General features: G+C 41.0%; 1 protein-coding gene across 5 annotated transcripts in view; it reads left to right on the top strand.

The window, feature by feature from the left end:
• The window catches only part of MFN1 (mitofusin 1), a 47,035-nt gene that overhangs the window by 10,146 nt on the left and 24,190 nt on the right, over positions 1-12,699 (top strand). For all 5 annotated transcript variants that reach the window (XM_045031351.1, XM_045031353.1, XM_045031354.1 and 2 more), the window contains 3 exons: positions 3,246-3,353; positions 4,067-4,220; positions 4,347-4,414. In XM_045031351.1, coding sequence (XP_044887286.1) covers positions 3,246-3,353; positions 4,067-4,220; positions 4,347-4,414 — 330 coding nt within the window. The remainder of the gene's footprint in view (positions 1-3,245; positions 3,354-4,066; positions 4,221-4,346; positions 4,415-12,699) is intronic.

Raw genomic sequence — 12,699 nt, forward strand, 5'->3', positions numbered from 1 at the left:
GTTGTTGGATTTTTGTCAAGAATCCATTGCCACTTAGAAATATGGAAACAATGAGGACCTGTGTGCCTGGGAATGGTAATGAAGTAACAAAGGCCAAAGTTGATTTGGTGTTCTCATTAATTCAGGAAAATAGCTTATTTTTTTAGTGGTCAGACTTGGATTGTAACCATGCCGGAACCATGTGTGGGCTGTAAATCTGCAGGAAAATTCTTGTTAATTTTGTGTTTGATTTTTAGCATCCTGGGCTAATAAGCAGTTTTATGCTTATTTAATATGATGTTGCTGAATGATTTTTTTTCAGCCAGGTACAGAAGAAAAATATTAAACCTAAAATTGGGTCATTGTCCTACAACTTGTCAGAGTGTAAAAGTCATGTAATCTTTGCGTTACCATACACCGAATTCCTTGTTTATTAATGAGCGCAGCACATAGGTAATTGGGTCTGAAGATAATTACTAGCGGAATCTTATTTCAGTTGGAAGAGGCAATTTTAAAAAAAATTATATATATATATATATATATATAGTAGTGATCTAGAGATTTTTATCCCAATACAAAGTCTTCATAAAATCTTGGTTTATGTTCCATCTTCTTTAGGAATAAAATCTCCTGTCCTGTTTACATTTTTGTTAGTGTGGCAGGTGCAATGAGATGAAAGACTTTGTTAAATTTTGATTGTTCTAATGCGATCCAATATCTTGCCTCGGCAAATGCTGACTTTTTTTGCCCCCCACTTGCACACCCTCCTGTTCAAGTAGAGAATGAAGTTACATGATATTCCTGTCCTTGTGTGTGTGCATTATCTTCACTGTATACAATTATAGGGCAAGTCATGCCTGACCAACCTAGTTGCTTTCTATGATGAGATAACTGACTCTGTGGATATGGGGAAAGCGGTGGACGTGATATAGCTTGACTTTAGCAAAGTTTTGATACGGTCTCCCACAGTATTCTTGCCAGCAAGTTAAAGAAGTATGGATTGAATGAATTGACTGTAAGGTGGATAGAAAGCTGGCTAGATTGTTGGGCTCAACGGGTAGTGATCAACGGCTCGATGTCTAATTAGCAGCCAGTATCAAGCGAGTGCTCCAGGGGGTCGGTCCTGGGGCTGGTCTTGATCTTCATTAATGATCTCGATGATGGGATGGATTTGCACCCTCAGCAAGTTTGCAGATGACACTAAGCTGTGGGGAGAGGTAGATATGCTGGAGGCTAGGGATAGGGTCTGGAGTGACCTAGACAAATTGGAGGATTGGGCCAAAAGAAATCTTGTGAGGTTCAACAAGGACAAGTGCAGTCCTGCACTTAGGACAGAAAAATCCCGTGCACTGCTACAGGCTGGGGCCCAAGTGGCTAAGCGGCAGTTCTGCAGAAAAGGACCTGGGGATTACAGTGGATGAAAATCTGGATATAAATTGACAGTGTACCATTTTTTGCCAAGAATGCTAACGGCATATTGGTCTGCATTAGTAGGAGCATTGCCAGCAGATGGAAGGAAGTGATTATTCCCCTCTATTCAGCACTGGTGAGGCCACATATGGAGTATTGGGTCCAGTTTTACCCCCCCCCCCCCACTACAGAAAGGATTTGGACAAATTAGAGTCCAGCGGAGGGCAATGAAAATGATTAGGGGGCTGGGGCACATGACTTATGTGGAGAGGCTGAGGGAACTGGGCTTATTTAGCCTTGAGGAGAGAAGGATGAGGGGGCATTTGATAGCAACCTTCAACTACCTGAAGGGGGTTCCAAAGAGGATGGAGCTCAGCTGTTCTCAATGGTGGCAGATGACAGAACAAAGAGCAGTGGTTTCAAGTTACAGTGGGGGAGGTCTAGGTTGATTAGGAAAAACTATTTAACGAGGAGGGTGGTGAAGCACTGGAATGGATTACCTAGGGACGTGGTGAAATCTCCATCCTTACTGGTTTTTAAGGCCTCGCTTGACAAAGCCCTAGCTGGGATGATTTATTTGGGGTTGGTCCTGCTTTGAGCAGGGGGTTGCACTAGATGACCTCCTGAGGTCTCTTCCAACCCTAATCTTCTATGATTCTATGAAATAGGAGGCCACTGGATTCTGTTGGAAGGAGTTCTTATTGTTGTAATAGTGCCTTATTTGCAAATTTACAATTTCTTATTGGAACATAGCAATTTAAGTATTTCAAATGTTTTATCTAAGGCCTGGTCTACACTGGGGCTAGGTTGGCATAGCTACGGTGCTTACGAGCTATGTAAGCCTAACACCCAGTGTAGATGCAGCGAGGTTGACAGAGAAATGCTTCTGTCAAACAAGCTACCATCACTCAAGTTGGTGAAGTTCATATAGAGATGAAGAATCCTTTCCATTGCAGTAGGAAGCATTTATGCTATGGCATGACAGTCACATAACTGCGGGGCCATAGACACGGCTTAATAGTGTAGACAGTGTTCTGTTTAAGTCCAGAGAAGCTGAAAATGGCCAGGTGATCTTTCACTCTTCAGCTGTGCTAACTGATGGTGGTCACTGGGTTTTGATTAATTCATTATGACTGTTGAAAAGTAGCAGGGGCTTGCAAGATAACTTGAAAATGTTTTCAGATGCATGCACATATTCAGTTTCCCATGGAAAATTCAACACTTATTCAAGAGTTTCAAGTTAAGTTTTCAGTGGTTCGGTATGCCCCCTGAACAAAGTGTTGCTTATTTGTATTCCACTGGAGAATATAGTTTGATATGAACAGTAGTTCTGGATGTAGCATCGGAATTTTGCTGGATGTGCAAGAGTAAAAGGACAGTTCAAATAAGGGAGACATTACCTTTTTAAATTATGAAGTAGTTTTACCTTATGTCTGTTTTTCAGAGAAGAATTAGTGCTGCTTTTTATAGCTTGTGAAACTCTTGGATTAGATTTTATTGTTGGTAACATCTTAATGTAATTCATGATCTTTGGACTAATATACAGTGCTAAATTTTAAAGAAATAGAAAGCACCAAAGTGTTTTTTAGACCAAAAAAGTAATAAATTGATAATCAAGAATATCAGGGTTGGAAGGGCCCTCAGGAGGTCATCTAGTCCCAATCCCCTGCTCAAAGCAGGACCAATGCCCAGGCAGACTTTTGCCCCAGATCCCTAAGTGGCCCTCTCAAGGATTGAACTCACAATCTTGGGTTTAGCAGGCTAATGCTCAAACCACTGAGCTATCCCTCCCCATCATCTTCAAAAGATGGCATTATTCTTTCTTCTTTTTTTTTCTTCCTTTCCTCAATTCTTAGGAAAAGCACTTTTTTCACAAAGTAAATGAACGACTTTCCAAGCCGAACATCTTCATCCTGAATAATCGCTGGGATGCGTCTGCATCAGAGCCTGAATATATGGAAGATGTGAGTTACTTTTTCATCCTTTGGTAATAACAAATGTCAGATAACTATAGCAGAAACAACGGCTTGTTTAAACTATAGGAGAAAATATTGCCAAACGTAAATATATCTAGATACTATGGGAATGGGCATATTATAATATATAAAACAAATCGGGGGATGGAGTGTGTTCAGTGTTGTTTTAAAAAAAAAAAAAAAATGGAGGGAGGATATGTGATCAGAATGCAAAAGTGTTTTGCCACCTGGTTCAAATGTAATTACCAAACTAAAACCTTCATTTAATGATGGCTTTTTAAAATGACTTTCAAGATTTTTTATTTATTTATTTATTTAAAATCCTCATTTCTACGTGTAACTTGCATGCACTATATCATACTCTGTGTTTGGGTAATATTGTTATTATTAGTCAAACACAGAGTATGATATAGTGCATGCAAGTTACACATGGAATTCTTATTTCAGTACCTCTGAGTGCATCAGCTTTTGGTTGAGTACTCAAAAAATTCTTCTTGGCAAGAGGGGAAATCCAAAATAGCTAATTAGGAGCAGCTGCTGCCTCTTTAGAACTAGAGGGCATCTTATTACATGAGGGTTTTTCAGGGTTTCTGGGATCAGTGGGATTATTTATTGCTCTAAGATTTTGATTTTTTTTCTCAGAAATGTTTATTTTCCATTTGACTGGCTTTTTGTATCTGCTTTTCTGCCTCCTCTAACAGGTGCGCAGGCAGCACATGGAGCGCTGTCTGACCTTCCTAGTTGATGAGCTCAAAGTTGTTGATCTCTCAGAAGCACAGAACCGCATCTTTTTTGTTTCAGCCAAGGAAGTTCTTAGTGCTAGAAAGCAGAAGGCCCAAGGGATGCCAGAGAGTGGTATGTATTGAACCCTACTTCCCCTTCATGTGTATATAAAATGTCTGAGTTTAGTTTAGGAGTTAAAATACAGTAATTTACTGTGAGATTTTATGATCTACCTTAAATCTATATTATGCTTTGCAGGTGGTGCACTAGCTGAAGGATTTCAGACAAGATTTCAGGAATTCCAGAGTTTTGAGCAAATATTTGAGGTAGATGTCATGGGCTTTTAAAAACCGTATGTTTTCAGAACGTTGTGGTGCCAAGGTGACTTTTTTCCCTTCTTGGCATCATTTCATTGCATATTGTAAATACATGCACACAGTGCCAGTCTTGAGCTAATTTAGGGTCCCAGTCATCCTTGCTCACGTTGAGTAGTGTGTACTTCCTTGAATAGGTATTACTCTGAGGAAGGGTGGCAGAATCAGGCTTTTTGTTTTTATATAAGAACTTAACACCAGTACAACCTATAATATATAAAGACACCAATAGGTATTACTCATCAGTTACTGTACCAAAATCTTACATGATGTGAAAATATGCAAACAGTATAGTTAAGCTTTCAATATTTTAGAGCCAATATACCCTGCTTTCTATATTTTGTCCTCTCAACCTTGACATTCCAGACTTACTCTCTTGTGACGGCAGACCTTTTTTCATTTAAAGTAGGGGGAAAAAAGGAAGTTATTCTGAAGCTGGTGACTTCTAAGCAGTTTTGAGCCCTTGATTGTACATTTTTTAGCAGTAGCAATATTGTTGTGTACTGGCTGCTCCCAGAGAAATACACCTTATCCGTTCAGCTCTATCCATTCTCGAGGTTGACGCTCTCTTCAGAAGCAGGATTCTGAACTAGAGAACCATTGGCTGGTTCCAATATGACGATATCTATCTGTGCTACTGAACTTGGACAATTCTTACGTTAAAATGCCATTCCTAGAGATTTCAATCTGTTGGATCACCAGGATCACTTCTTATTTTAAATGGTGCATGTTAGCACCTCATTGTGTTCAGGTAACATCATAAGCTTAGAATGATATGGATGTAATTAGATTCAGCAAATACTATGAATCTACCTATGCACTCCACAACATAGCTTGTGTTCTCTATATATGAGTAAAGTTTTCAGAAGTGCCTAAGTCCTATTGGCTCATAATGGGACTTAGGCCCCTAAACCATTTAAGAGCTTTTGAAAATTTTAATATATAACACACACTATGTTAAAAGAACATTAAGGTTGCAAAGGTAGGCAGAAGTTAGGAAATGCTAGAATTAAAGGTTGCACATCATTAAGCATGCATAGTCTACTGAGGACCATTGAGCCAGCCAGAGTGACCAGGGATGGTGGCGTTGCACCAGGCATCATATAGTGAAGTTCCCAGGTCTGTCTCAATCCTGCAAATCTCTAGGGCAACTGAATGGACGGCGTCAGGTCAGGGTGTAAACTCCTTTCCCCGTCAATAGAGAGTTTGATAGCATGGTATGCCGGGGTGTTTTTGTCCATCCTGATGACATGGACAAAGAGTGTGCAACACTGTTTTTTAATATGAGCGATTGAAGGAAGGCCAGATCACTGTGAGATTGACAGCCCAAATTCAAACCACTTTATGCTCAGGATTTGGTGCTGATAGCTCAGATGGAATCCCCGTAACCACTCCTAGTCTGCCCTTAAAGAGGGTCCAGATTTCTGACCCATAGAGTAATTCAGATACTACATAGGTTTGATAGAGTCTGAACTTTGTTTCGGCACAGACATTTTTGCATCCATAAGCAAAACATGAACTTCATGGTAGAGGTGGCAAGACTTCTTTGTCAAAGAATGTTCAGTTTAAACTTTGCAGCCTATGTAGATGTGCTTCATGATACTGGACTCCACCTGCACCATGGATTTTGGTGGCCCAGCTCCAAGGTTCTTCTGCTTTGAGACATTTAACCCTCATATTGCAGGTGGCATCTTGGAGACCCTGAAGGGCAGGACTAAAAATTCTCTGACATGTATATAAGTAAGGCAGTGTCTTCAACATTTTCTTGGTCAGTGAACACTTTTTGACCAACCTTGATTCTGAATTGTGGAGCAGCAAATCCTAATATCCAGTGGATAAGATCAACAGAATAGTGCTGGGGAGAGAGTATATCTGTGCTGTACACCTAAGATTGTATAGAAACGTGATAAAAGCAGTGTATCAATGCGCACACTATCAGTGTGAGGATCGCATATCAGATTTAGCAGAACTGAATCATAGATAGGGCCCTACTGATTTCACGGCCATGAAAATGTGTCACGGATCATGAAATAAGCCCTCCTCTTTGAAATCTGATTTCCCCCCTCCCCCGCCCCTGCTGCTGGGAGCTCCTAGCTGCTAGTACTGGCTGGGCTGGGGAAGGACAGGATTTGTTCTTCCCCTGCATGTCCACTCTTGGGGGGAGATCAGACCCACCTCCAGGAACCTCCTGTGTCTGCAGGAAGCTCCGTGGCTGCCACCTTCAGAGCCTACCTCTGAAGGCAGCACAGAAGTGAGGGTGGCAATCCCGCAAGCCAGCCCCTGCCACAACAGGTTTGCAACCCACCCACAGTTAGAATACCCTGAAATTTCAGATGTTCACATCTGAAAATGTGAAATTGACTAATTTTCAAATTTTATGGCTGTGAAATTGACCAGAATGGGCTGTGAATTTTGTAGGACTCTAATCGTAGGACTGGAAGGGACCTCAAGAGCTCATCTAGTCCAGTCCCCTACGCTCATGACAGGACTAAATATCTAGACCATTCCTGACAGGTGTTTGTCTAACCTGCTCCTAAAAATCTCCAATGGAGATTCCACAGCCTCCCTAGGCAATTTATTCCAGTGTTTAACCACCCTGACAGTTAGGAAGTTTTTCCTAATGTCTAACCTAAACCGCCCTTGCTGCAATTTAAGCCCATTGCTTATTGTCCTATCCTCCTCAGAAGTTAAGGAAAACAATTTTTCTGCCTCCTCCTTGTAACAACCTCTTATGTTCTTGAAAACTGTTATGTCCCCTCTCAGTCTTCTCTTCTCCAGACTAAACAATCCCAGTTTTTTCAGTCTTCCCTCATAGGTCATGTTTTCTAGACCTTTAATCATTTTTGTTGCTGTTCTCTGGACTTTCTCCAGTTTCTCCACATTTTTCCTGAAATATGGTGCCCAGAACTGAACACAGTACTCCAGTTGAGGCCTAATCAGTGCAAAGTAGAGCAGAAGAATTACTTCTTGTGTCTTACTTACAACACTCCTGCTAATTTGTCCCAGAATGTTTGCTTTTTCTGCAGCAGTGTTACACTATTGACTCATATTTAGCTTTGATCTACTCTGACCCATAGATCACTTTCTGCAGGACTCCTTCCTAGGCAGTCATTTCCCATTTTGTATATGTGCAGCTGGTTGTTCCTTCCTAAGTGGAGTACTTTGCATTTGTTCTTATTGAATTTCATCCTATTTACTTCAGACCATTTCTCCAGTTTGTCCAGATCATTTTGAATTTAATCCTGTCCTCCGAAGCACTTGCAATCCCTCCCAGCTTGGTATTGTCCACAAACATCTGAAATGCCAATTCTTTTCAATGTGAGTCAAAGTGCTGACCTGTTGACCAAATCAAAAGCTGCTTTGATATCGATTATATGCCACATGAAACAGGCAGTTAAATTTTCAGTGCAGCTCAGCCAGAGGGTAAGGACCTTATCTGTTGTTGACTGCCCAACAGTGAAACCTGATTGCTGTGGATTACGATGTCTGTTAAGGAGCAGCTGCATCCTACTAAACAGAACAAGTGAAAACCTTTCCAGAGCCTGATAACAATGAGATTGGCCTGTAGTTGCCACGCTCTGTGAGATCTTTTGCCCTTGCACAGGGACAATATGATGCTCTTTCCATTCTGTTGGTACTTTGCCTGACGCACATGCTTTTAATAACAATTTATGCAGGTTGATGCTCACTGAGCAGCCCAGGTGGAATACCCTCAGGTCCAGCAGCTTATCCATTCTGTAATTTTGGGATGGCCTTTCTTTCTTCCTGATTAACAGAAGATGAGTGTTTATCCCCAGGTCTGCAGCTATGTGGTTTACCAGGTTGTGTAGCTGTGGACAATCATTAGCAGATCCAAGGTTCAAAATATGGCTTAGAAGGAGAGGCATCTGACTTTGTGATGAGGATTTTAGAAGGCTATTTATGGCTGCCAGCCAAGTGTGTGATGGCTCTGTAGGCAGGATGCAGGTTGTTGTACTTTAAGCCATCATCTGATTTGTCAGCCAGGGAGCTGTAGCTGTCACGTTCATGTTTTTCAGTGGCCCAGAAAATGCCTTTCAGTCATTTACATCCTTAGACATTTCCCTACTTGCCTCTTCTTCTGCCTTTTTTGATAATATATCAAAGGCCTCTTCAGAAATACAAGGTTTCTTGTGAACCGTCTGAAGCTGATTGTGTCTGTGAAAGCATCTGATCTAGCATTACATATACTACTCCAGGTGTCAAGTATCAGAGGGGTAGCCGTGTTAGTCTGGGTCTGTAAAAGCAGCAAAGAATCCTGTGGCACCTTATAGACTAACAGACGTTTTGGAGCATGAGCTTTCGTGGGTGAATATGACGAAGTGGGTATTCACCCACGAAAGCTCATGCTCCAAAACGTCTGTTAGTCTATAAGGTGCCACAGGATTCTTTGCTACTCCAGGTGATCTCCACATCTTCTGAGAAGGTACCGAGGTTACATATGTGATCAATGACAGCCTGTGTTTATTTCACAGCCTCAACAGGATCTTCAGATAGACACTAGATGTTGTACTGTTGGTGGACATCTGGCTTGCGAGGAGTTGGAAAATGCAGTGAGCGCAGTGACAGCTAGTCTATGGTCTGAGGTTTATGGTGTTCTAGCACCAATGAAGTCTCAGTGAAATTTCATTATGGAGCGATTTCTGATGAGGATGTGGTCAGTTTCTCTCATGGTATGCCCAGAGATGGTTTATAAGGTGCCTCCACTAAGAATCCATAACAGATAAGCTCTCAGTGGCATAAAATGCCAGAAAGCTGGGTGATGATATCATTTGAGAAACCTGAACTGAAGGATCCTCTTGCAGTTTCATACCAGTTTGATCGCACCCAGTCACAGCATCAAAATTTCTAAGTGCTAGTAGCGTGTCACGTGGCAGAGTTGACTGGATTTTTGCTGCTAGCTGTTGATAGAATGCGTCATTTTTCATAGGTGATGCATCTTCTGTTGGTATGTAGGGCACAACAACGGATAAGTATCCATAATGATGTCGGAGCCAAGCATGGAGATACGATGTGCCATGTGGTTAAAATCTGTGCTAGAAGTTGTCTAATAACAAGTGCCACACCTTGAGTTCAGTGTGGACTACCAGAGAGGAGGCAGGTTGCTCCTTCCACAGTACCTTGATGATTTTGTGACAGGTGATGCTTTTGATGCTGGTGATTACAATCTTGTAGCAGATGAGTTCTTTGACGAGAGCTGTCTTGTATCCATGCCATTCAATGTTAACACGTTCCATGTGTCTCTAAGGTCTAATTTGGACTTCCAGGAAGCTGGGGAACTGGCATTTCTTAACTTAGTAACCTTAATGTTCTTTTAACATAGTTTTGTGTGTTTGTGTGCGTGTGCATGCAATTTCTTTGCTTTTGGAAAAACATATTTTGGAAAAAATAAATTCCACCGTGTGGAATCATACTGATGCCCCCATATTGAAGCAGGGGTGGAACCTTTACACCCACTGCAAAACCTGTGCTACGTGAGCTAAGGGAGTGAGTAACTCATAGCAGTAGTAGGTTGTCATCCTCTCTGTGGACCAGCATCTAGATGGGAATGTGACAGTTTCATAGATATTTGTTGAAGAATAATGAAACTTGAGAATCTTATATTCCATTCCAGGCTTTGGAGGGTTGTGTACTCTAGTGGGCACAGACTCTTCTGTATGTTCCCCTCAAACTCGATCCCTTCTACCCTGTCCCTGTTCTGTCTCTTCCCCATCCCTGATTCCTTGTTTCAGTCCTATTCTCCTCACCTAGTCACTCCCAGTCTCCGCACCTCAGTCTTTTCATCCAGTCTCCTTGCCCAGTCAGTCCGAGTCTCCTCTTCTGGACTCTCAATCCCAGTCTCCCCCATTAACTCCCAGGCATTCCTTCTTCTCCGCCCCCCCCTGCCCCCCATTCCCATGGCTCGTCATCTGCTTTGCATCTCTTCCCCTGGCTTCCAGTCACTCACCCACATACCCTGTCCCCACTGACTACCAGGTTCTTTGTCCCAGTTTCTTTACCCAGCCAGTTCAGTTCTCCCATCTCCCAGGCTCTTTGTCTCACTCTACTCCCTGCCCCCTAGATCCAGCTCTTAGCTGCCTGATCTGAATGCAGAACAGATTTCTTCTCCACACTGCCTTGGCTCAGCAGGGGAGGCATTGAGAGCACATGCAAGACAGTCACCCTGCTTTCAGGGCTGGTGCCTAGCCCCAGCACACGAGAACCCAGAGATGCAATTGCAGGGAAAGCGGTTCCATGCAGACAAAATCTGTGGAGAATTCAGCTGTGACGCTCTAGCTAGTGTTTAATGAGCATGTGCGAACTGCAGGTTTTTTTTCAAAGGGTTATCACTTACCTGATTTGGGGGGATTTTCACAAGGATGCTGAAAGGCACGTCTCAGACACAAAGTTCACCCCACTGACAAATATCTAGTACCTACTCCAAAGCATGGGGATGCTAGAACGTCTTAAAAAAAAAAAAAAAGTTGGTATGATTTTTTTAGCATGGGCAGAACAATATATTTTCCTCAGACCTTATTCTTGGAAATAAGTGAACTGTTTTGGCTGAATTTTTCCCAGAAAATTCAGCCTGAGGCAGACACCGAGCATGAGAAAATTCAACCTGAACAATTAGTCTTATATAGTTATAAGTAGTTGAAAACATAGCCCAACATTCCCATTATAAGACATTTTTAATAATAGGCAGCATTTGTTGCCTGATCTAGTCACTGTGTATTGATTATTTAAGAATTCCCAGTTTAGCAAATTAACACTCTGAAGTTTGATCAGGTTCCAGTTCCAAGACAAGGCCAACAGTTGTTAGAAGTATGGTTAAATTGGAAACACCAATGTGCGTGTTTGCAACAGTCACAATTAAGAAAAAAGTTCTGAGCTTTCAGTAGTTTTATTAACAAGGTTAGCAAACACAAATGTTGTGATCCAAACAAGAATGTAACAGTAATGCAATATTAACTTTACATCCCGTGTCATTTCATATGCATACTCACACAATCCTTGCAAAGACCTAAGATAAGGGAGACAGATGGTGATTGATGAGGATCCCATTCTATCTCGGGCATGCCAAATGATTCCAGTGGTCAGGGTCTCAATGGTCTAGGCTATGGTTAGCTCTGCTGTGGCTGCCATGAATATTCATAAATGTTTGGCCTCCTTTGCCTGTAACTAACTTCCTCACCCTAATAATATTGGTGTGTCCTTATTCTGTAGGTTAATATACTAATTATCTATCTCAAATGTATTAGCATATATGCGTAAGCCCCTATGTTTTCAATTTAAACCGATTTTTACTGAAAAAATCTTGGATTTTACTAAAAGTATTCTTTTTTCACCCTACTTTTGTATCATTCAAATATATAAAAATAACTTGTTTTATTAAGAAAATATAATACATTGCATGAGATATGTGTATTACGATAATACATTAGTCTGTGTATATGCAAAGCTGCCTCTTGAAGTAAAGCTATGTATTAGTCTAGAAGTTACACACAATAAACAAACAAGCACACACGCAAGCTCTGAAGTTCATGCACATTGAACGTACTGATGAATTTCATGCCCACCACGTACACATTTCAAGTTGTTAGCAGATAATGGTTTAAGGATCTGATACACTAAAATGGGAAGAAAACAAAAATCTGTATCAGAATACGTTTCAGAACACAAGGAAGTATTCAAAAGTTGAAAAAAAACTCAAAACAGGAGAAAAAGATTAAGTTGAGGGTCTGCACTGCAAGTGCAAATGGTGTGGCCCAATTATTAAATGTAAATATTTATAGGCTAATAGTTCTAAGTCTACAACAGCAAACTGTTGATTCAAATGAAAAATTTTATTTGGGGATTAGAGATCTATTGTTTTCTTAAACTCAGAGATGTCATGTTTTGAGTTCTGTTTTAGTTCTGCAGCAAACCACATTGAATTTCATTCATCAAAGCATTAATCTACTGAATACTTCTTCCCCGTCTTTCTGTCCACCAAAATAAACCTCCATATTTACCCAGAAAAATTAACAGTTTTTCACTAACTTTTCACTGTTTTGGTTGTTGTAGTAATAAACACCGATAAATTCCTGGGAAAAATTAAATAAAATAAAAACCGAAAATGAAGGGCCTTATATATATTTGTCAATCAGTTACCGGAGAAATCCTGTGGTTAAGCATCAGTGTTCGTGTCCTAAAATACCCAAAAGGGGCATCCACTGATGTCTTGCAGTTATCTGTCA

The sequence above is a fragment of the Mauremys mutica genome, chromosome 9 (assembly GCF_020497125.1).
Source record: "Mauremys mutica isolate MM-2020 ecotype Southern chromosome 9, ASM2049712v1, whole genome shotgun sequence".
Lineage (NCBI taxonomy): Eukaryota > Metazoa > Chordata > Testudines > Geoemydidae > Mauremys > Mauremys mutica.